At 43.6% G+C, this 24,414-nt stretch overlaps 1 protein-coding gene across 1 annotated transcript in view; it reads right to left on the minus strand.

The window, feature by feature from the left end:
* Positions 1–24,414, minus strand: part of FARP2 (FERM, ARH/RhoGEF and pleckstrin domain protein 2) — a 150,537-nt gene that overhangs the window by 105,014 nt on the left and 21,109 nt on the right. Inside the window, exon 2 of the mRNA XM_068280617.1 lies at positions 5,550–5,775. Within this exon, the coding sequence (XP_068136718.1) occupies positions 5,550–5,750 (201 nt within the window). The 5' untranslated portion in view covers positions 5,751–5,775. The remainder of the gene's footprint in view (positions 1–5,549; positions 5,776–24,414) is intronic.

Genomic DNA, 24,414 nt, shown 5'->3' on the forward strand with positions numbered 1-24,414 from the left:
ATACACACAATCCAGCAGCAGATTACAGGGGAATCCTTGTGGTGCTTCTTGTACTGGCCTCACACTCACCGTCATAAATACTATCAGGCCAGCCGCCAGCATCCATCTACTAGAGCGGAGCAGCAGCAAACACAATATGCTTCTAAGCAGCTGAATTTCAAGCATGGAGCACCAGACATTGCCAGACAATTCCACTCAGCAAACACTACGAAAATGCACTTTACTGCAAGAAAAAGTGGGAAGGAAAGCTAGTAACCCCTCATGTCGCGCACTCCTTAGATAAACTTCCATACAAGGAAGTCTTTCCACTTTGTTTCATAATTACCACTTTATGTAAATTAAACCTATGCTCTGAGGAATGAATAAAAATCTGTTAGTTTGCTGGCTGCCTCACAATAAATATCCTGAATAGACTCCAAAATTGTCCGCTGAACAATAGTGTGGTTATTACTGACTCTTTCCTCCCCGAAAAGACAGAAGAACACTCGAGCTGCCCATTATCCAGATGACACCACATTGTACATGAGCACTGGTACTGCAAAAGCTGTATCCTGCAGGTCTGACCAGCTTCTCGGCCTCTCCCTGCTCCTTGCATACTGTTGCTTATGGCTGTGTGCCCTGGAATTACTTGAGTTGGCCATACACAATAGTTTTTTTGTTTTTTTTAAAGAGTGCACATCAGCGGTACTGATCAGTACATGAGGAGAATCACAGAGCAGGTGACAGGAGAAAACAATAGACTCTGCCAGTGCTCAGCCAAGTTGATCCACCAGATGGATTGCTTGCTGATGCCCCAAGTAGGTTTGGGGGGCACTGTAGACATGCTGGATTCCTGGCAGAGGTGGTTGTTGTTATCAATGCCTCGACCGAGTTTAATATATCAAATGTACAAGGCTTTTGGCCTTCTTGTTTGCTGTACAATCATCTTATCAGTCAAACATGTGACCAGGACCAGGAGGAGAATATTAGCGTTATAGTGCCGCTCGGTAGGGAAAGAAGGAAGCTGATCCTGCATCCAGAGCAAGCAAATATCAATTCACTCCCAGCGATGTAGCAATAGGGGATGCAGAGGTTGAGACCGCACCGGGGACCTTCATCAATCATATTAGCCTTTCATTGGTGATGCTATGCTTGTAATGAACACCTCTACATAGGCAATGAATAGTGGTAATCCTTAAAGAGACTCCGTAACAAAAATTGCATCCTGTTTTTTATCATCCTACAACTTCCAAAAGCTATTCAAATGTGTTCTGGCTTACTGCAGCACATTCTACTATCACCATCTCTGTAATAAATCAACTTATCTCTCTCTTGTCAGACTTGTCAGCCTGTGTCTGGAAAGCTGCCAAGTTCTTCAGTGTTGTGGTTCTGTGATGCATCTCCCCCCTCCAGGCCCTCTCTGCACACTGCCTGTGTATTATTTAGAGTAGGGCAGCTTCTCTCTTCTCTTTTACAAGCTGGATAAATCCTCCTCTGAGCTGGCTGGGCTTTCACATACTGAGGGATTACATACAGGCAGAGCTGTCTGCACTCTGCAGGAAGAAACAGCCTGACACTTCAGTGGAAGATAGCTGCAGGGGGAAAGAAACTCACAAATGATCTCTTGAGATTCAAAGGGAAGGCTGTATACAGCCTGCTTGTGTATGAATGTATTTTCTATGTGTGGACATACTGTACATCAACCTACTTCCTGTTTTGGTGGCCATTTTGTTTGTTTATAAACAAACTTTTAAAAACTGTTTTTTAACCACTTTTAATGCGGCGAGGAGCGGCGAAATTGTGACAGAGGGTAATAGGAGATGTCCCCTAACGCACTGGTATGTTTACTTTTGTGCGATTTTAACAATACAGATTCTCTTTAAGGCCTCTTTCACAGTGGGACGGTGCGTTTGATGCAACGTTAAGGTCGTATAACGTGCCCCTAATGCAACGCATTGAAAGACTATATCTTGGAAGTTATAGTACATTCTTTAGCCCTGCGTTTGGTGCTCCATTTTCGTCGCACAATGATGGAATGAAAACGGCTCATGCATTATATTTAAAAAAAAAAAAAAAAAACATTACTGAGCATGTGCAACACACACAACGCACAGCATGCAGCACTGTCTAAATATTGCTACACATTACACACAACGCAACGTGTGTACTGTGAATGTTGCACAGACTTAATATTGCTGTGCGTTAGTCCACGTTAAAACATTTTCTAACATGCAACTTTAACGTCGCACTGTGAAAGAGGCCTTACACACCGTTTCCTAACTCTAAACACAACTCTCTGACACTGCTGCTGTCTTTGATAAGTTTTGGGGCTCCACATCAATAGTGCGTGGGGCCCCATGTAAAACTCGGTGCCCAAAAAAAACAGGAGTAACGGATCTCAACAACTACAGACCCGTGGCCCTTACGCCAACTGTTATGAAGATTTTCGAAAAACTAATCAAGCACCTGAAACACTCTACTGATGCTCTCCTAGATCCACTTCAATTCGCATACAGAGCAAACAGGTCCATAGAGGATGCCATCAACACCAGCCTGGCATTCATCATGGAACATCTGGACAGACCAAACACCTACGCCAGGGTCCTCTTCCTAGACTTCAGCTCTGCTTTTAACCACTTGCCGACCGCACGCTTATACCGTGCGTCGGCAAAGTGGCAGCTGCAGGACCAGCGACGCAGTACTGCGTCGCCAGCTGCAGGCTGATTAATCAGGAAGCAGCCGCTCACGCGAGCGGCTGCTTCCTGTCAAATCACGGCGGGGGGCTCCGTGAATAGCCTGCGGGCCGCCGATGGCGGCTCGCAGGCTAAATGTAAACACAAGCGGAAATAATCCGCTTTGTTTACATTTGTACGGCGCTGCTGCGCAGCAGCGCCGTAAGGCAGATCGGCGATCCCCGGCCAATCAGCGGCCGGGGATCGCCGCCATGTGACAGGGGACGTCCTGTCACTGGCTGCACAGGACGGATAGCGTCCTGTGCAGCCTCGATCACCGGGGGGGGGGGGGGGGGGGGGGGAACAGGTAGGAGAGGGAGGGGGGAATTTCGCCGCGGAGGGGGGCTTTGAGGTGCCCCCCCCGCCAGCCACACGCAGGCAGAAGAGATCAGACCCCCCCTGCACATCATCCCCATAGGGGGGAAAAAAGGGGGGCAATCTGATCTCTCTGCCTGCACCCTGATCTGTGCTGGGGGCTGTAGAGCCCACCCAGCACAGATCACTAAAAACCACGCTGGTCCTTAAGGGGGGGTAAAGGGTGGGTCATCAAGTGGTTAATACAATCTGCCCGAACATACTGCACGACAACCTAGGGATTGATCTTACGCTCTGCGCTTGGGTGAAGGACTTCCTCACAAACAGGACGCAACAAGTCAAACTCGGCAGCTGCCTCTCCCGAGTGAGGACCACAAATACTGGTGCCCCCCAAGAATGCGTACGGTCTCCGACCCTTTTCTCCCTGTATACAAACAGCTGCACCCCTACCGTGTTAAGGTCATCAAATTCGCAGACGACACTACCATCCTTGGCCTCATAGACAATGACGACGAACGTGCCTACTGCAGCGAGGTCGAGCGTATCTGCAACTGGTGTAAGGACAACAATCTCGTCCTAAAACGCAGCAAAGACTGTCGAATTGGTTGTGGACTTCAGAAAGCGCCCCCCTCTAAATCCGGTCCACATCGAAGGCACCAAAGTCACAAGAGTATCAAGTGTCTGCTTTCTGGGCACCACCATCACCAATGACTTGAGATGGAGTGAAAATACCACTAAATGCCAAAAGAAGGCTCAGCAACAGCTGTTCTTCCTAAAGGTGCGTACACACATGCGACTATAGTCGTTTGTAAAGATCGTTCCCCGATCTTTACCAACGACGATCGTTACAAAAAACAAACCACCGACTATTAAGGCAAACGACGAACGAGCCAAATCGCTACAAAAGAAAGTTCTGTCTCGGCGGATTTTAACCAACGACGATCGTTTGCAAAAGTAGTACATCGTTGGAAACGGTCGTTCGTACTAGACTTGACATGCGCATTTCACAATTTCTCCGTGAAACTTCTCATTTTTATGCGCAGGCGCAATAGTTGCTTTACGTGATGTAACGTTCGTTCTAACGATCAGATCGTTACACACCTTTTAAAACTAACTTTACTTAGGTCGTTCTTTCATCAATTAAAAGTTCGTTCGTTGTCCTCAACGAACGATCGTTGTCGCATGTGTGTACGTAGCATTAGACAACTAAGGAAGTTTGGTATGCCGCAGGAGCTGTTGTCAAGTTTCTACACTGCAACCATAGAGTCTATCCTTTGCTCCTCCATCATCGTTTGGTACGGTGGAGCCACGTCTAGCGACAAGTACAGGCTACAAAGGGTCATAAATGCAGCGGAAAAGATTATTGGTACTCCCTTACCACCACTGGACCTCCTCTACGAATCCAGGATGAGAACCAGGGCAAACAGGATCACGAACGATCCTCGCCACCCCGGCAGTCACTACTTCAACCGCATGCACTCAGGCCGCCGCTACAGATCTATTTCCGCCAAAACCTCCAGGCACAGGAACTCCTTCTACCCTCAAGCAGTGCTCCTTCTGAACTCCAGCTGAACACGTGCACAGCACGCAGCGAAGCATCCTAGGATGACTGTCACCTAGGCCAAAATAGCTTGTATAGTCTTATTATATGTCTGCTCATTGCAGGTTTGTTGTTTTTGTTTTGTTTTTTTACACTACTATGGTCAATGACTTTCTCTTTGTAAATTTCTTTCTCTCTTTATTTTCTCCCTGCACTATACTACATGCCGATGTGTACCACAAACAATTCCGGGTGCGGCAACCACCGCACTTGGCAAAATAAATATGATTCTGATTCTGACTGGGGCTCCAAGCTCCTTAGTTATGCCACTGCCCAGTGCCTATTCTGCATTAGGGCCAGTTTCCACTGGCTGCATTGCCGCCGTACGATGTGATCATTTTATAAATCCGTGGACAGTTCTGGTAATACACCTGCTATGGGACTTGGCTGCCAACTGCGGAAACCTACAGCATGCCATCCATAAATTTAGCTGTGTCGCACCGCGACCAGAAATTTGCGTTAATGGAAACGGTTCCATTGACTAACAGCTGCAGATTGCGTGCGGTGTGGTGATCGCACCGCATGTAGTGGAAACTACTTTTGTTAGATTCCATATTTTTATAGAGTCTAAAGCTTTTAGAAATGCCTAACAGTGTATGGCTAACTTAATTATTATTTACTTATCTATTCCCTACACATACTTTTGTGTAAAAGTTTCAAGACATACAAGCTTATTCATTCACCAAGGCAAAGAGCAATGTACAGTGTAGCAGTACACAGTAAAATCAATCAGAATGCCACTTTCACTTTTCTTTATTACTTAGGAGCCACATGATTGGCTCACAAAGCCGACTAAACAGAATGCTTTGCATAACTGTAAATCAAAGAAAGAAAAAGCAAAGAAGGGGAAAAAATGCTTTGCATATTGTTTCAAGAAATGTGTTCTAAGTGCCAGTTAAGGTGTTGAAGTAAGAAGAACCTACCCCCAGCTCCACAGGATGCAGTGTGCCGTCCAGCAGCAATACAGAGGAACAGAGATTTTGGTTTGTTGTCTTAGAAGGAGAGGATAGAGCTGTGCTGAGGGTCTGTCCTGGCTCCAGTGTGCTAATGCCAGTGTTTCTCTGCGCCCCCAGACGGGCACCAGGTGTCTGCAATACACGGTACGTTCCCTCGATTTCTCCCATTGTCGGCCTTGTGATGCTCCGTTTCCTGAAATATGTTCAAAAAGAAATTACATAAATAAGAGACCAACTCCAGAAAGAAACTGTACATAGTTACATAGTTATTTTGGTTGAAAAAAGACATACGTCCATCGAGTTCAACCAGTATAAAGCACAACACCAGCCTGCTCCCTCACATATCCCTGTTGATCCAGAGGAAGGCGAAAAAACCCTTACAAGGCATGGTCCAATTAGCCCCTAAAGGGAAAAATTCCTTCCCGACTCCAGATGGCAATCAGATAAAATCCCTGGATCAACATCATTAGGCATTACCTAGTAATTGTAGCCATGGATGTCTTTCAACGCAAGGAAAGCATCTAAGCCCCCTTTAAATGCAGGTATAGAGTTTGCCATAACAACTTCCTGTGGCAATGCATTCCACATCTTAATCACTCTAACTGTAAAGAACCCTTTCCTAAATAAATGGCTAAAACGTTTTTCCTCCATGCGCAGATCATGTCCTCTAGTCCTTTGAGAAGGCCTAGGGACAAAAAGCTCATCCGCCAAGGTATTATATTGCCCTCTGATGTATTTATACATGTTAATTAGATCCCCTCTAAGGCGTCTTTTCTCTAGACTAAATAAACCCAGTTTATCTAACCTCTCTCGATAAGTGAGACCTTCCATCCCACGCATCAATTTTGTTGCTCGTCTCTGCACCTGCTCTAAAACTGCAATATCTTTTTTGTAATGTGGTGCCCAGAACTGAATTCCATATTCCAGATGTGGCCTTACTAGAGAGTGTGGCCTTACTAGAGCTAATTCTACAGGGAAAACAAAACTTGAACCCCCAACTCCACTTAAAGCTGTATTTCTTTAGTAAATTGAAAATTTGTTAGAGTTAAACAAATTATTTCAGGGTTATAACGATATCAGCAACTATACTGAGGAGAATTTCCTTACTTCCTGTCCGGGTAGGAAGTTGGTACATCAGTTCAACAAGGATGAAGGTGGCAAACTATTTTTGTATGGGAGATGGAAGAGTAAGGCCCCATTATCACTTGAAAGCGCAATGATTTTTCCGCGATTTAACCATTTAACGGCAATGTATCGTATTAAAACGTCATGCTTTTGCCTGTTAATGGCAACATGACGTTTTAATACATCGCGCGTTCCCGCCGCCGCTCCACGCGTGTGCGCGCCGCTACCGCCGCCATTACCGTCAGGATCCCGAGCTGAGTGATTGGGGAAGAGGACCGAACGGTCCTCTACCCAATCGCACTGCCTGGAGTGAATGGACGCGACCGCAAACAGCGGCCGCGTACATTCACAAAAACAGGAACTGTTACAGTTTAATAAAGTGTGAAAAAAAAAAGTGATCACTTCCTATACGGGAGAGTGTTCAATAGCGCCATCTTGTGGCCAAAAAGTATATTACACATACATATACAAGTACACACACACTTAATAAAATTAATAAAATTACACTTCCAACCCTCCCCCCCCTCCCCCCCCCCCCCCCCCCCCCCCCCAAAAAAAAACCACTTGTAAATAAAAATCAGCTTAAAATAAATAAATAAATAAATAGTTGCCTTAGGGACTCAGCTTTTTTTAATCTATATTTTATGGGGGAAAATTAATTTTAATTTATTATATAGGGGCTTGTAATTAAGGCCAGAACAAAAAAACAAAACAGAAAAATAACACCTATATTTTAAAATAATATATTGTCGCCATACATTGTGATAGGGACATAATTTAAACGGTTTAATAATTGGGACAACTGGGTAAATAAAATGTGTTTGTTTTACCCACACGAGAATGTTTAATTTTAAAACTATAATGGCTGAAAACGAAGAAATAATTATTTTTTTTCATTTTTTTGTTTTTTTCCCATTAAAACGCATTTAGGATAAAAAAAATTCTTAGCAAAATGTACTACCCACAGAAAGCCTAATTGGTGGCGAAAAAAACGAGGTATAGATCATTTTCTTGTGATAAGTAGTAATAAAGTTATTAGGGAATAAAAGGGAGGAGCACTGGCAAGTAAAAATTGCTCTGGTCCGTTAGAGTAAAAACCCTTGGGGGTGAACTGGTTAACATGGAAAAAATTCACTGGACACTGCATTGCGTTTAGCGCTTCTATAGCACTGAAACGTGATCACCGGGAAATCGCCTGTAAATGGTGCAGGCTTTGCGTTTGGCGAGTTGCGTTAATTGCTGGGGAATAACGCAAATCACCCAAGTAAGAACGGGCCCATAGGGTATTATAGCACTAGCGCTTGAGCGTTTTGCGAAATCGCCGGCAAAACGCTCTAGTGTGAATGGGCCCTTAGGGCCTCTCTAATTTCCCTCCCTGGTGGCAGAATAGGCCCAAATCTAAGCCTTCTGTGTCATTGGAACAGCAAGTGAGGGGAATTCTCCACAACACAAACAATGATAACAGTAACAAACTGACAGGAGCAGCACATCATACTAAGGGCCCTTTTACACTTAATCAGTTGCTCTCAGTTATAACTGAAAGAAAACTGATTTTCAAAGTAATACCTATGTTTTCCTATGGCACAGTACATACTTAAAGAGGAACTCCAGTGAAAATAATGTAATAGAAAAGTGCTTCATTTTTACAGTAATTATGTATAAATTTATTCAGTGTTTGCCCATTGTAAAATCTTTTAAATCCCTGATTTACATTCTGACATTTATCATATGGTGACATTTTTACTGCTGGCAAGTGATGTAGCTGCTGCTTGCTTTTTTGGCAGTTGAAAACAGCTGTAAACAGCTATTTCCCACAATGCAACAAGGTTCACAGACAGGAAACTGCCAGGACCATGGTCCTCAGAGTTTCTTGTGGGATCACTATCGCGAAAAAAGTAGGCAGTTAAAGAGAACTTGAGGCGGGGTTCTTACATCGCAATCCGCATACAGAGGCTGGGTCTGCCTATAGAGCCCAGCCTCTGTTGCTAGTTAGTTTGCTCCAAAGACCCCCCTGCGCGCCATCAGACCCCATAAAACACTATCGCTCCGGTCCCCGCCCCTTTCCTCCAATCAGTGGGGAGGGAAGGGACGTGGGCGGGGACCAGAGCGATTCAGGAGGCGGGGGAGCAGCGAGACTGGCATTAGTGAGATAAACACAGCCGGCTGCGACACGCTGCATGTCGCAAGCGCGGCTTGTGTTTTATGGGGTCTGACAGCGCGCAGGGGGGGCTTTGGAGGAAACTAGCAACAGAAGCTGGGCTCTATAGACAGACCCAGCCTCTGTATGCGGATTGCTAAGTAAGAACCCCACCTCGGGTTCTCTTTAAAATCTAACAGGAACGACAGGTTTGGGGCCAGTTCATCTCTTCATGGGAGATTCTCAAGGTTTTCTTTGCTTTCAAGCAGCATTTCCTGAACAGCAGTTGCAAAGTCTAACTGACAAAATAGTGTGCAAGTGATTAGGGAGGCTGGCTGGTATCTTACCATTATGGCAGTTAAACTGATGTTCAGGAAATGCTGTTGAAAACAAAGAAAACCCAGAGAATCCCCTATGAGGAGATGGACTAATCCTAAACCTGTCCGTTCTGTCAGATTTTAACTGCCTACTTTTTTCGTGATAGTGGACCCTTAAAGATCAACTAAGCAAGCACGGAGCTTATGGCTTATATGAGGCAGCCCAGAAGTTAACTATAGAGAAGTCAATATATCATAATTAAAAGATAAAGGGAGGTGCAGTCCATCAGAGTCTCTAAAACACCCAGGACTGTCTTGTCAAGGTAGAATGGTTGAAAGTTAACGAGACACAAATAACTTCAGGTTAAGCACAAATGTCATGCAGCTTGAAACTGGACCAATGAAATGCATTTCCTGAAACTTGATTGGTCTAATTTCAAGCTGCATACAAACTGCATGAAATTATTTAAAGAGAACCAGAGACGAAGCACCCTCATGTATTTTACCATATAGATCAGTGGGAACATTAGAGAAAACGCCTACCATGCTTTCTGTTTCATTCTGCACTGCACAGCTTGTTTCTTATCAGACCTCATAAAATCTCCGACTGAGCATTCAGTCTGGCTCTGCTCAGGAATTTTTATAGCTCAGTCTGTGTTCTCTCATGTCTTTTCAAGTCCAAGCGTGCCCCCTGCTGGCTCGGCTCAGGAATCATTATAGCTGAGCCATTATAGCAAAGCCAGACTGAATGCTCAGTCGGGGATTTTATCAGGTCTGATAAGAAACAAGTTGTGCAGTGCAGAATGAAACAGAAAGCATGGTAGGTGTTTTCTCTAATGTTCCCACTGATCTATATGGTATAATACATGAGGGTGCTTCGTCTCTGGTTCACTTTAACATCCCACAAACCATGTTTACACAGTAGTTACAGACTACCCAGCAAGCTCATGGTGAACCAGAACTCCTAGGAGTTTGTAAGGCCTGGAACCCACTAGCAGCACTTTTCTGAGCACTTTGTGATTTAAAAATCTCCTGCTAATTTAATGCTATGGTGTGATTACACTTGAGCGATGTGATTTTATGAAAATCCCCCATAGCATTGCATTAGCAAGAGCTTTTTCAAATTGCTAGTGCTTAGAAAAGGCAGCTAGTGGCTTTGAGCCCTAGGGACTACAAAGGACTGTTATAATTTAAGTATTATAAGTAGGCCTCAGTTATTTGGACTGAGTTTTAGGTAAAAGGCTTGTTCGCAGAGTATACCTTTAAGTAGAGTTCCTTGTGATGCAGGCAGAGGCATCTCAGTGTCTGCTTGAAGCAGATGATGCAAGCAGATACTAAGAATATGTTCTTAGTACAAGGTTGTAGGCCTACACTGCCCCAGACAAATAGACTACGGGAACAATCAACATAGGTCATATTTATACAACATAACATTCCTGTATGTAGGACAAGGGGCTCATAGAATATTAATCAAGTAGGTGGGTATTATGACACCACGAGGGGTCTGAGCCAATTGTAGGTTCTGGGGGGATGGCTCAGATGAGGTCACATTTAACTCTTTCTGGTCCGTATAAAACCCACAGCCGGGTTACAGAGAGGCACTTTCTGTCCCTGTCACCGCTGGTCTTAATCTTTACTTATATATTTATGTCTCGTTAGTTTATCTTGTATGCTGTATATACTTAGTTTAGATGTAATTTAGTATAGAAAGAAGATAACCTGACTAACATTCATGAGGGATGTTAGTCAAGAGCTTGTAACGCAAATGGACTTAAAGAGGAACTGTAACGTGAAAACGTCCCCTGGGGGGTACTCACCTCGGGAGGGGGAAGCCTCAGGATCCTAATGAGGCTTCCCACGCCGTCCTCCATCCCTCGGGGGTCTCGCTGCAGCCCTCCGTACAGCGTTGACGTCATTAATTTACCTTCCCGGCTCCAGCGCAGGCGCTCTGACGGCTCTCGGCTCCGAAGTAGGCGGAAATACCCGATCGCCGTCGGGTCCGCTCTACTGCGCAGGCGCAAGTCTCCGGCGCCTGCGCAGTAGAGCGGACCCGACTGAGATCGGGTATTTACGTCTACTTCGGAGCCGACAGCAGCCACAGAGCCCCCGCTGGAGCCTGCAAAGGTAAATATTGAAGTCACAGTCGGGTCTGTCGCCGGCTGTTCGGAGGGCTGCAGCGAGACCCCCGTGGGACAGAGGACAGCGTGGGAAGCCTCATTAGGATCCCGAGGCTTCTCCCACCCGAGGTGAGTACCCCCCAGGGGCGTTTTGTAATGTTACAGAGTCTCTAAAGAAGAATCTGCCTTGCTAAGATGTAACAAACTGTGTCTGTATATCTGTTTACTGAATAAACTCCTAACTCTGAATATGCCTGATGCTGTTGCTGTGATGAGAGTCACGTTTGCAGCTCTTACTAATGAGTTGCTGGTGCCGGAATACAGGTGTGAAACGTGAAGTTCTTACAAGGACCAAAAGCCCTCTTACTAAATTATAGATTATTTTGGCTCTGTCATGCTGGATTATTGTGGCTCTGTACAATTAACAAGCAGACACATCATTGCATTCCAGCAGTTCTGGAGATGTGGTTAGCTTACAGGGACAACAAAGGAGGATTTGCATATTCAGCAGTGATGCATCGTGGGAGACATCATATGCTCACTCCAACCTGAAATATCGCAAATACGTTCTGTTTTAAGAAGGCAAACTTTTGTTTTGCTTTACATAGTAGTAAAGTAGTAAAGAGTAGTAAAGAGACAACTACAACAAAAGTAATACTGCAGAATTCAAAAGTTAATAGGAGGTAGCACTCTGATATATAGACAGAATACTACATTCCAAATATAAAAATATCTATCAGTATGCTTCTGCATCATCACTGGGGATTCAACAATGAAACGGGAACTACAACCTGCCTAACCAACTCAACTTGTTTCTATGCAAATAAACACAGCAAGGAAAACAATAAGTAACAAGGCAAAAATCCTCCTGCCCCTGAGCACTACTGATACTGGATCAGTCTCTGCCTTTTTTGCATAAAAAGAGGGATAAGTGAAACAGTCATTAGGTTTAGGGCGGTAAATGACAAACAAACATTGTTTTTACTGAAAACACATCCACATCTCACCGCCAAATCAAAGAAAAATCACACACTGTGCATTACAGCTGAACCAAAGATGTGAAACTGGCTATCTCTAGACTTCTGGGAGCCACCTTACGGCAGTTGTTCTCCACATATTTAGTTAACACACACCGTATGTCCTATTTGACCAGCTGAGCAGAGGCGGACATAGGCCCGTGCAAACTGCACCACAGTTAGAGCATGAATATTCTGTTGGCTCTTCTCTGTGTGTTTCTTTCTGAACCTCAGGAGCAACAGTGATATTTGCTTTTGGCTCAGTCATACACAAGTATGAAATGTGTGCTACATTATCACAGTGCCTACAGAATGTAACCTGGATTCATGTACTTTTATGTTCTTAACATTATTTGGAGCCAACCATAATCTGTTATTATGGCCACTCACATGGGGCCCCCATCATTCATTCTGCACAGGGGGCCACTGTTTGCTTTGTCCGCCACTGCAGTTGAGCCTGAGCACACTGAAAGCTGTATTGGTCCCATTTTTGTACCTGGCAGTTATCAGAAAGATAGTACGCGATAATTTAAAGTAAACCTGAAGCGAAAATAAACTTAAGAGATAATGAATTGTATCTACAGTACAGATCCTACCTAATAAAAGTAGAAGTGTCCCTGCGTCCTGTCCCTGTTTCAGTGCTTTTGTGCTACTGCGCATGTCCTGCACTGACAGCTGTTGGGACAGGACGCAGGATGGACCAGGGGCGGCCAGGTGATTGGGTGAGCGCGCGGCGGTGACAGACCTAGAGCCCATTTTTAAACGGGCTTAGGTCACTAGTATATATAAAACATTAGTCACAAAGTAAAGTCTTGTATTTTTAATTCAAGTTATATAGCTTTATTAATAAAAATGTAATCAGGCTGTCAAAGTTGCAGAAAGGGACTTCACATAATTTCTTAGTAGGGCTTGCATCATATGTGTATACGTTTACCCCATCATGTCACTTCAGATTCAAAGATCATACACTATCTAGTCAACAATTAATATCTACCTTTAGGCCCCATTCACACTTGCAAAATGCTAGCGATTTTGCTAGAGTTTTGCTCTGGCGATTTTTGGCGATTAATGCCAAAAATCGCCATTCACACTTGGGGCGATTTTCCACGATCGCGATTAGAGTTTCTGTAGCACTAAACGCAATCGCCGGAAAATCGCATGAAAATGGTGCAGGATACAAATTTTTTTGCGCGATTTCGCCCAAGCGAGAACTGGTCCATAGGTTTCTATTGCACTATCGCTTTCAAAAGTGGTAGCACTTGAGCGTTTTGCCAAAATCGCTGGCAAAACGCTCAGGTGTGAACGGGGCATAACTGATCATTTACTTGCTTGCCCTGTCGCACCACTCGATATTAGACCGCATCCAACATCAAATGATGCAAGGTAACAAGCAGGTAAAAAAAAAAAAAAAAAATCAATATCAGGTCGATAAGTAACTTACCTAAATTAACATTTAAATGTGTATGGTGTTTTTAAGTTACCATCCGCTAGCCTGGCAAGCACTTCTATCCAGGGCTGTGAAGGCAGAGTCGAAGAGAAGAGAAAATGTACCAACTCCGAATGAATTTAAATTGTAATTAAAATAGAAAATATGATAAAGTGTTCTATTTCTCAGATAATAGTCCTCATAAATAATTTATATATACAGTAATAGCAGTATAGCACGGCTAGTATATACAGTGATAGCTGTGCTTAGTCCACAAAATGAAATAAACCAATCAAATAGTCGTTACTTGTGCTGCTTCAATAAAGCAGCCGCCGTATTTTTAAAGTCAGACATACATATCTGATTGTTACTGTACAGTATATATGTGTGCACAGGAATATGAATATATATATATATATATATATACGTATATATATATATATATATATATATATATATATATGTGTATGTGTGTATGTATGTATGTATGTATGTATGTATGTGTGTATGTATGTATGTATGTGTGTGTGTGTGTGTGTGTGTGTGTGTGTGTGTGTGTGTGTGTGTGTGTGTGTGTGTGTATGTATGTATGTATGTATGTATGTATGTATGTATGTATGTATGTGTATGTGTGTGTGTGTGTGTGTGTGTGTGTGTGTGTGTGTGTGTGTGTGTGTGTGTGTGTGTGTGTGTGTGTGTGTGTGTGTGTGTGTGTGTGTGTGTGTGTGTGTGTGTGTGTGTGTGTGTGTGTGTGTGTGTGTGTGTGTGTGTGTGTGTGTGTGTGTGTGTGTGTGTGTGTGTGTGTGTGTGTGTGTGTGTGTGTGTGTGTGTGTGTATGTGTATGTGTATGTGTATGTGTATATGTATATGTATATGTATATGTATATGTATATGTATATGTATATGTATATATATATATATATATATATATATATATATATATATATATATATAGATAGATAGATGCTGGTTTATGCAAATGTATGCACTCCCTTTTCTCATGAAATCAAATAATTTGATATGTTGTTAAAATTTGATTTGGTGACTACGAATTAAAGGGTACCTGAGACGGGTGAAAAGAAAAGTTTAATACATACCTGGGTCTTCCTCCAGCCCCCTTCAGGCTAATCCAGTTGCTGTCCTCCTCTACCACCTGGATCTTCTGCTATGAGTCCCGGTAATTCAGCCAGTCAGCGCAGTCCAGCCACATGCCACTCCCACAGCCAGGAACATTCTGCACTTGTGCAATAGTGCTTCGCAGGTGTAGTACGCTCCCAGTGGCAGAGTGTGTGTGCATGCGCACTGCGCCCGACTGGCTCAAGTACCTGGACCCATAGCAGTAGATCCAGGTGGCGGAGGAGGACAGCAAGGGACTGATTAGCCTGAAGGAGGAAGCCCCAGGTATATATAAAACTTTAATTTCATCTGCCTCAGGTTTACTTTGTTACACAGTAAGCTAGTAGAGCTGCAGGGAATCCACTGAGAATGTTGTGCACATTGAACACAGAGGTGTTGTCTATCACCCATAAACCTGGTTCAGATTGTACATGAAGAATGTGCAATGGAGGAAGAATCCTCTCATTCTACTGCACATCAGTCTTACATGTACCCAGTGTCACATTGCCTAGGGCCTGATAGATGTTCTTTGATCCTGTCTTCTACAAGTACTCTTACCAAGGACTAGTTTTAGTCTATGACTAAAAGTATTAGACGCAAAAGATCAGCTAGCTAGCCAGGTAACTGGTATGGTTTAAAAGTGAGTAAACATGGCAGCCTCCATATCTCTCTCACTTTAGTTGTATTTTAAAATTCATAAGTGTTGGCAGTTAAGAGATGCATATCATGTTACATACTTTCAATTTACAAAATTGTAATATGCAAATTAGAGGAGTCTGAGTCAGTGGAATCCTAACCTGAGGAGTTGGAGTCCGTGGATTTTTGTACGGACTCCACAGCCCTGCTTCTATCTATGGGAGAACTTTCAGTGAATGCTCCTGAATGTTCATGCAATGTACAAAGGAGGCACTCCAAGGTTCCTTCCCTGGTAATGACTTCTCACCTTATAAATCCTTTCAGCACTGAGCAAATGAAAAGTGCTGAAAACGAAGTGAGAAAAAAAGGTTAACAACAGTTAGTAATGATAGGCTCTAATTTGAGCATTTGTTGATTACCGGTTGCTGAAATGCTTTTGTGGAGTAAATAATGATGAAAAAGATAAGGTGAGAAAAGCTTCATGTGATCATATGGTCAATTCATACAATATGTGATCATGTGATCATATGGTGGACTACTGCAAATGCAACTGGTGTTGAAGGGAGTCTGAAGTGTAAATAGAAAAAAAACAGATACTCACCTAAGGAGAGGGAATGCTCTGGGTCCTATAGAGCCTTCCCGTTCTCGTCTCAGTACTAGCAGTCTATGACCAATTGGTTGTGGACAGCACTCTTCCAGATTGGGGAAACTTCAGTAGTCTTCGAAAGCACTCAGGCTTTCGAAGATGGACTGCTTCGTTCTGCGCACACACACAAACGCCCTCATTTACATGCAGTACAGAGCTGCCAGTCTTTGGAAGCCCAACCGCTTCCAAAGACGGCTGAAGTCTTCCACCGGGAGAGATTCAAACAGAGCAGCCTGCGGGGGAACGAGGAGTCTGACAGGAGAACAGGGAAGGCTCTATAGGACCCAGAGCCTTCCCTCTCCTTAGGTGATTATCTGATTTTTATTTTTATTTAGACTACAGATTCACTTTAAAGCAGTGTACACTCGGGCCGATATTCACTTTCCATCTAAATAAATTATTTAACGGTCCTGGCATTGGATGTGCATTCTGCTGCAAGCCAATTGGTAACATCTGGTAAATGAATCTTCAATTAAATGCTGAGCACTCTAGTAACTATCACACACATCATATTGAGTGTAAATCAAATCTAATCTAAGGACACAATTAAAATGGAGCCACTTCCTCTCTGCTCTAAAAGATTAGCTACAGCACAACAACCTTATGCCGCCCGCCATGGATGGCCCCGGTGGAGACCTCTCCCATGCTCCTCGTTCGTGTACAGGAAAACAAAACTGAGATAGCTATGTGTTACCCTTCCTTATATGGGGCCGCCGATTTGCTATGCAAATTTGTATTTTGCAGCTTCCTGTCCATTCTGAAGGAGGGAGACAAGTCTCAGTCTGGGGTGTTGTCTGAATGGACGTACTGGGTAAATGCCATTACAATTTATGGAAATCCTACAAAAAAACTGAAGTTTTAACTTAGTTTCACTTCTCCAGGGAGCACTGAAAAGGTTAAGCCTCATTGTTTACTGTATGGAGAGCTGCCTTAGCAGAGCTCTCCTGCAGTCTATTGATGACACTGCAAGCACGCTGACCACAGGACCCGCCCACCGAGTTCCATCCCGTCGGGACGCCCAAGCTGCTGGCCACGGCTTGGTTTTAGATCAATGCACTAAACAGACTCGGAGGTTTCCTGTGTACCCACATGGTGGGCGATATGGGATTCTCATACTACGATCCTGTAAGTGAGATTGGCCTCAATTCACTAAGCTTATCTCCTGTCTTTAATAACGTTTCTAGAGTTATCACCATGGTGATAAGGCATGTAGTATTCAGGAAACCTTTTACCTCAGGCAAACCTAAAGTTAACTCTTCAATCTTTAAAATAACTCCAGAATTCTAAAATTAAAGACAAGCTGTTAATTAACTGGGTGTGAAAATAACTACAGAGGAGGTAACATAAGGAATGAAAAGATAAGATAACTCTCTCACTGTGTGGTGGAAAGTTTTCTCTTGCCTTATCTCTAGAATGATCTTAGTGAATTGAGGCCATTGTTTTGAAAAGATGCAGTGTATTAAAGTTAATGCACCATAGAGTGCCCCTTGTTGTTTTTCCTATAGCTGTGTATGCTCCCATGGCATTTCTGTCCAAGCCATTATCAACTGTGACATTGATCAGCAAAGTGACTGTAGGGAGATTTTAGCACCCCCATTTGGTTTTAAGGCGCTCATACATTCATCAATTTTCCCTGTTGACTTCTGGCAGATTAGATGACAGTGATTGAATCTGCCAGAGATCAATCCAGTGGCTTTACAATAGACCCTGCAAGGGATGCATCCGCAGGGGGGCCCAGAAGCCACAGGGAGCCTTGTGGGGGGAGATGTTTCTTTTTCATGTCCTGAGAGACTGACAATTAAGGGAATGGAGAGGGGGAAAAAAAAAAAAATAATAACTTTCTGCTGTCTGATGCTGTCTAAAAACAATAAAGCAATGGCAAATCGAATTGAATCAAATCCCGATTGGACATGTCGGATTTAATCGGATCGTAAATAGAATCGTAATCAAATCACAGAAAGAATCGTATCGTGTAGATGGGGCTTAATGACTGCATCCGCTCAGCCACTGATAAGGAATCATGCAAAGTTTTGAAGACAAAGATTTGTAGACCGTCCCTATTCAGTGTGCAGCAGGGTCTTGTGCACAGTGCCCACCCCCAGCCTCACTACCCCTTCCGCAAGTGCTCTATACTGTATTGATGCTGGAGAAGTCTGCAGAGCCAGTTGCCCCATTAGAGCTGGACAGAGTGAGTGTAATAAGCTAAGGCTGGGAGCACAATCGTCTCAGTTTTCTGCACAACCATGTGTGCCTGTATGTGTGAAAACATGCACGTGTTATCACAGAAACTAATGTATTTGATAAAGAAAATGTGTGCAGTGCTTCACTGCTGTCTGTTTTTATCACATTCAAGTGTGCACTAGCCAATTGGGGGCACTTTCACACCGGGGCGGTGCCGTGCAGCGTTTTGTTCACCGTTGGGCAAAGAAAGTCTATGGAGACTTTCCTACTGCCACGTTGCGGCACAACAGAAGTGACGTTTTCGACGCATCCCTGTTGCAGGTCTGGAACTGAGTTACCACGCAGTTTCTGCATCAAGTTGTGGTGATCTGTGTTAGCCTGGAAGTCATGTCAGTCTATGGCAGCCTTTCTCAATCCTTTTACCCTGGAGGAACCCTGCAAATACTTTTTGGATCTCAAGGAACCCCATAAATTATTTTGCAGATGGCATGGTCTTTAAACACTGGTGCGGCTATTAATGTCCTATTACAGTGCCCTTCATTATAATGTCTCTTTATTCTAGTGCTTTTTATTAATGAAAAGACAAAAATGAAGCCGAGAGCCCAATATGGTGTAGTATATCAAATGAATGAAGGTATAGTACACAAATGAACGGTATTATACTCACAAGCGTGGGTCGCCGCAAAGGCAACCACTGAAAAGGCAGGTGGGGAGAATTATGACCTGACCCCACTAAGGTAGTAAAAAGTCACTCTCTGTAGACAGAAGAAAATGGGGATACACCCCTCCACCAAGGGGGGACTAGATCAATAGTAAAACAGGTATAACAGAGGCACCAACAAGGATAAAATAATTAAAATCCGCTTAAAAGAGGGGGAAGTTGGTGGACTCACTTCCATCAGGTGAACAATGACCGGGCAATGAGACGTTACTATAATAACAGTTACATTTATTGAAACATCTCCAAACGCGTTTCACGGGTCACTATCCCGCTTCATCAGGCAATCAATTTTGGAGAACACAGTAATAAGTCAATATCTGGGCCAAGCGCCTCTGTAAGGAGCCTCTTTTTATTAATGTGCTCATTATAATTCTGACCACCAATTTAGTGCTTCCTTTAACAGTACCCTCTAATACAGTGCATAATATAATATTATTATTATATAATACAATAGTCTAACCAGTTCGGCCTATCTGGACGAGCTTCCTCGTCCAGATAGGCACTGCTGCTTCCCCCGCATGGTGCGCACGATCGATCCCGCCACTAGCCCCCCGATCAGTGAATGGGAATATAATTCCCATTCACCAATCTACCTTCCCCGCAGAAAAAACGCCGCTTTCTATTAAGAGAGCGAGGTATTTCTGCCCCCTGGGAACTTCCCCGTGTTCTTTTAGTTCCTGGATGCGAGATCGTTCGCATCCAGGACTTTTTTGACTGTGGCCATCTTGTGGCCAAATAGTAAACTGCACCTACATACAATTTTCAATAAACCATTATCTTCTTTTACATTTACACGCCAAAAATTACCCACATACATTTTTTGTTAAGGGAAAAAAAAAACAATTAAAAAAAAACAAAAACAACAAATAGTTACCCAAGGGTCTGAACTTTTTAAAGCCAGTGGTTACCACTTTAAAAATAAAAAAGTCAGATACTCACCTAAGGAGAGGGAAGGCTCGGTCCTAATGAGCCTTCCCTCTCCTCTCCCGGTGCCCTCGGTGCTGTGCTGGCTCCCCCGTTCGCGTCCGCTGCCGCAGAGACTTCGGAGATCTTCGGAGATCTTCGGGAGCACTCGGGCTTCCGAAGACGGGCCGCTCCATACTACGCACGCGCGAGTGAGTCATAGAGGGCGCTCGCGCATGCGTACTATGGAGCGGCCCGTCCCCTGGAGCCCGAGTGCTCCCGAAACCTCCCTTCGGCTGCGGAAGTGGCAGTATTTGACCGAACTGGTCGAATACTGCCACGGGGGATCCTGCACGGGACCGGGCACCGGGAGAGGAGAGGGAAGGCTCATTAGGACCGAGCCTTCCCTCTCCTTAGGTGAGTATCTGACTTTTTGATTTTTTAAATGGTAAACATTCACTTTAAATATGCATGTCAAGAGAGTATGCTATTATATTATTTTAAATTATAAGCTTATAAGTAGTGATGGACGCAAATTGAAAAAATGCATCTTTATTTCTAAATAAAATATCGGCGCCATAAAGTGTGATAGGGACATAATTTAAACTGTGTAATAACCGGGACAGATGGGCAAATAAAATACATGAGTTTTAATTACGGTAGCGTATATTAATTTCAAACTATAATGGCCAAAAACTGAGAAATAATGATTCATTTTTTTCTTAATCTTCCTGTTAAAATGGATTTAGAAAAAAAATAATTCTTAGCAAAATGTACTACCCAAAGAAAGCCTAATTAGTGGCGGAAAAAACAAGATATAGATCAATTCATTGTGATAAATAGCAATAAAGTTATTGGCGAATTAATGGGAGGTGAACGTTGCTCGGATGCATGAGGTTTTCGGCACTGCGGTGCTGAACCGGATAATACGTGACCCAACACCCACAACGGGGAAAAATGCCAAGGATCCCATGCAGAATACTCAAGGAACCCTGGTTGAGAAAGCCTGGTCTATGGCAATACGGGAATTATAAAAAAAATAAATTAAAAAAAAACATGCGACGTTGCGTAATTTTTACATTACGCTTCTGTGCACTTCCGCATGCCCCGAAAGCAGGAAGTGACCGCAAGCGTACGTCACTTCCTGCTTGGCCCAATGCCAGATGGGGAATACCGCGTAGTAACGTTATTTCCTGAAGGCCTGTTTTTGGCAATGCAGTGCTGTTGCTGCACCGCACCTTGCAGTGTGAACCCGGCCAGATTAACATCGGTTCTCCTTTTACCTGTGCAGAAAGCGAGGGGGGCCCCATCCAAAGTGTCGCGGTGGGACCCAGTGAGCTCTAGTTAAGCCAATGCCCCAACATACCTGCTTGATCACAACTTCAATCAATTTTCTCTCCAACAGAGGTGTGGCTAGCTTATACAATACAGTGGAGTGACATGATTAGATAAACATGTATGTACAGTCCCAATCCTACATAGGACTGGGCTGTGCACCTATTTAATGTTTTCTCACTGTAAGGGTTAAGAATCCATTCAAAACAGTAAGGATCTGTTCAGATCTAAAAGCAAAATCGCTGATGGCAGCGATTTTAAATTTTTTGAGTTTTTTTCCCCTCCCGACGATCCAATGCATGCTACGATTTTGTGCAGAGCGGCTTTGTAAGAGCGATTCAGTTTCTTCACTTCCTGACGTTAGTCAGGAATTGGACTCTTTGACCCAGAAAAGAATAAATACAATGTATTTATTCTTAAAAACGCAATCTCTACATAAAGAGATTTAGTTAACGTTTAGCGCTCTTCCTATATCCTCCATTAGACCAAAAGCGCCCCAAAAATGGTAAAGGCACCACTTTGCGGAGCGCAAAGTGGATGAAAAGCGCTGATCTGAACCTTCTCATAGAGATTCATCGCACAAGCGTTATGTAAGCGATTTTGAACATTGCCTGCGCTTGAAAAAAGGCCGAACACACCCTAGATGTGAAGGAGCCCAAACTCACTGATAACTAATTACAGGCAATGAATATCAAAATATTGGAGTGCAGAAAAAAGAAAAAAAATTACCGTATATACTAGAGTATAGGCCGAGTTTTTGGGGCAAAAAAAAAAAAAAAAAGTCCCAAAAGTGGGGGTCTGGGCCTATACTCAAGCCACCCATCCCCCATCCCAACCAGAGTGAAGCAGCATGGCAAATTTACTGACCCGTGGCTGAGGATCTGTGAGCTGCCGATCATCCACCCTACCCCCCAAAGCCGCAGATTTGCACAAAAACAAAGTGTCTCATTTGCTATGGCGTCACTCGAATGAGACTCCCGACAGACCAGTTAAAAAGGATTCCTGGCAGCGCGCACATTTTCTAGCGTGTTAAGAAGCAGGCATCTTTCTCCATACTCCAGCGGGGACAATCGGCGGGTGACATGTGATAGAACACATGTATCGGGAACGGTAGATATAACCCGCAATACTGCGCAGCTCTGGTGGAGGTGGGGAGGAGGACACAGCCCACTGCTATTACTTGCCACTTTGTTTTTGCTCAAATCCGCGGCTCGGTGGGGACACAGCTCACAGGTACCACTTTGTTTTTCTGCAAATCCTCTGCTGCGGATCAGTAATTCTGCACTGGCATTGTGAGCCAGTACAGTATAAATATAATTGGAGTGGCAACTTTGTTGGTATACTAGTTTATCATTTTAGCTCTTGCATCTGTGAATTGTTCTGTCATGTGTGCCTGTGTCTGACATAATGATAATTACTTTTATTGCCCTATTTTCTCTCAATGAGACATCTCAATATTGTGCTTTGATGGAGAACACAATGATGAGGGGGGGGGGGGGGTCGGCTTATACTCGAGTATATACGATACATTGTTCAAGACTTGTCAGTATGGGTGATAATAAACATCACAAAACAAAAGTTTACACTATCTCAGGCACATGAGGGAAGTTTTCTAAGCTTTAACACCAAAACAAGACTACAGTAATGGATTCCGGGAAATTCCTATTCAGGTTTAGGACTATAGATACAATTGTTACCTCAGTTTATTTTCACTTCAGGTTTACTTTAAGGCAACATGGTATACTGCCTTACCACCTAAGTGCTGCCTGCTATTAGTACATAGTAACTGGGCTCTCACGAGCCTCTGTAGGCAAGGCTTGTGATTTGAGCAATGTGCCTGGTAATTTGTGCACTCCCATAGTACACAATGTTAATAGCAGCTCAACGCCCTCCGGTGTATAATCTGGGTGCAGGACATAGCAGAAGCCCGAATTTACATTAAAAAGGGATGTGTGGTGTTAGTGTAAGGCTAGGTTTAGAAGTAGCTAGGGGAAGGATTAATGTTAGGAGGAGGTAGAAGCCTTAGTCAAAATATCAGCAGTATTTCTGATATTCTATTAGCGGCTCCAATTAGTGCCCAAATTTAAAGGGCAACAGTAGTGAGAGTGATATGGAGGCTGCCATATTCATTTCCTTTAAGCAATACCAGATGCCTGGCATCCCTGCTGATCTGTCTGGCTGCAGTAGTGTCTGAATCACATCATAAATAAGCTTGCCGCTTATCTTGTCAGATCTGACAATGTCAGAAACACCTGATCTACTACATGCTTGTTCAGGGTCTCTGGCTAAACGTACAAACGCAGAGGATCAGCAGGACTGCCATGCAACCGGTATTGTTTAAAAGGAAATAAATATGGCAGTCTCCATATCCCTCTCACTTCCGTTGTCCTTAAGCAGCCCATACACTCAGCCGATTTTCTGGCCGACCGATCGATCCCGATCGATCGATCAATCGATTGCAAATCGGTTGGCCAATCGACCGATCGACGGCCGATTTCGATGGATTTCCATCGAACTTGCAGGGTGGAAAATTTAGGTCGATCTGATGAGATTGCTTATCAGTTTGCATTGGCCTTAATGGAAATCTGATGGCAAAAAAATGCCATCAGATCGAATTTCAATAGATTTCAAAATGAAATCTATTGGAATTCTTTCCTGGTAAAAAATGTTCTAAAAACGCATCAGATAGATCATCAGATGCATTTCTTATCTATCTGCTGCCAATCTGACGAGTGTATGGGCACCTAACTCTCTGTAAGTAACCAAGATTAGAACAAAAAGTAATGAGTTTATCAGGATCACAGTCCTGTTTTAGTGCTCATCTTTCATGATTCTTTTAGGTTGCCTGGGAGTTTATTTACTCATGATAATACACGCTTTGTAACCATTTATAATAACATGCAAATGAAGCTCTTGACTTCTCAGCCCCTCACTGCTATTTCCACCTCCTGAAGCCCGATACCACAGGCGTCAAACAACAAAAATCATATGAAAAGATAAAATTTGGTGCCGCAAAGAGCATGTCTTATCAAGCAAGCTGGAAAAGCTCAGTCCGACGTGGTGGTAATAGGGTGCAATATTGCAACAAACGCAAGCCCCTAACCACGTGGTGGATCCGTGTAACGCGGTGCTTGAGAGACTCAGGAGGAGACTGGG

This window comes from Hyperolius riggenbachi, chromosome 4 (genome assembly GCF_040937935.1).
Source record: "Hyperolius riggenbachi isolate aHypRig1 chromosome 4, aHypRig1.pri, whole genome shotgun sequence".
Classification (NCBI taxonomy): Eukaryota; Metazoa; Chordata; class Amphibia; order Anura; family Hyperoliidae; genus Hyperolius; species Hyperolius riggenbachi.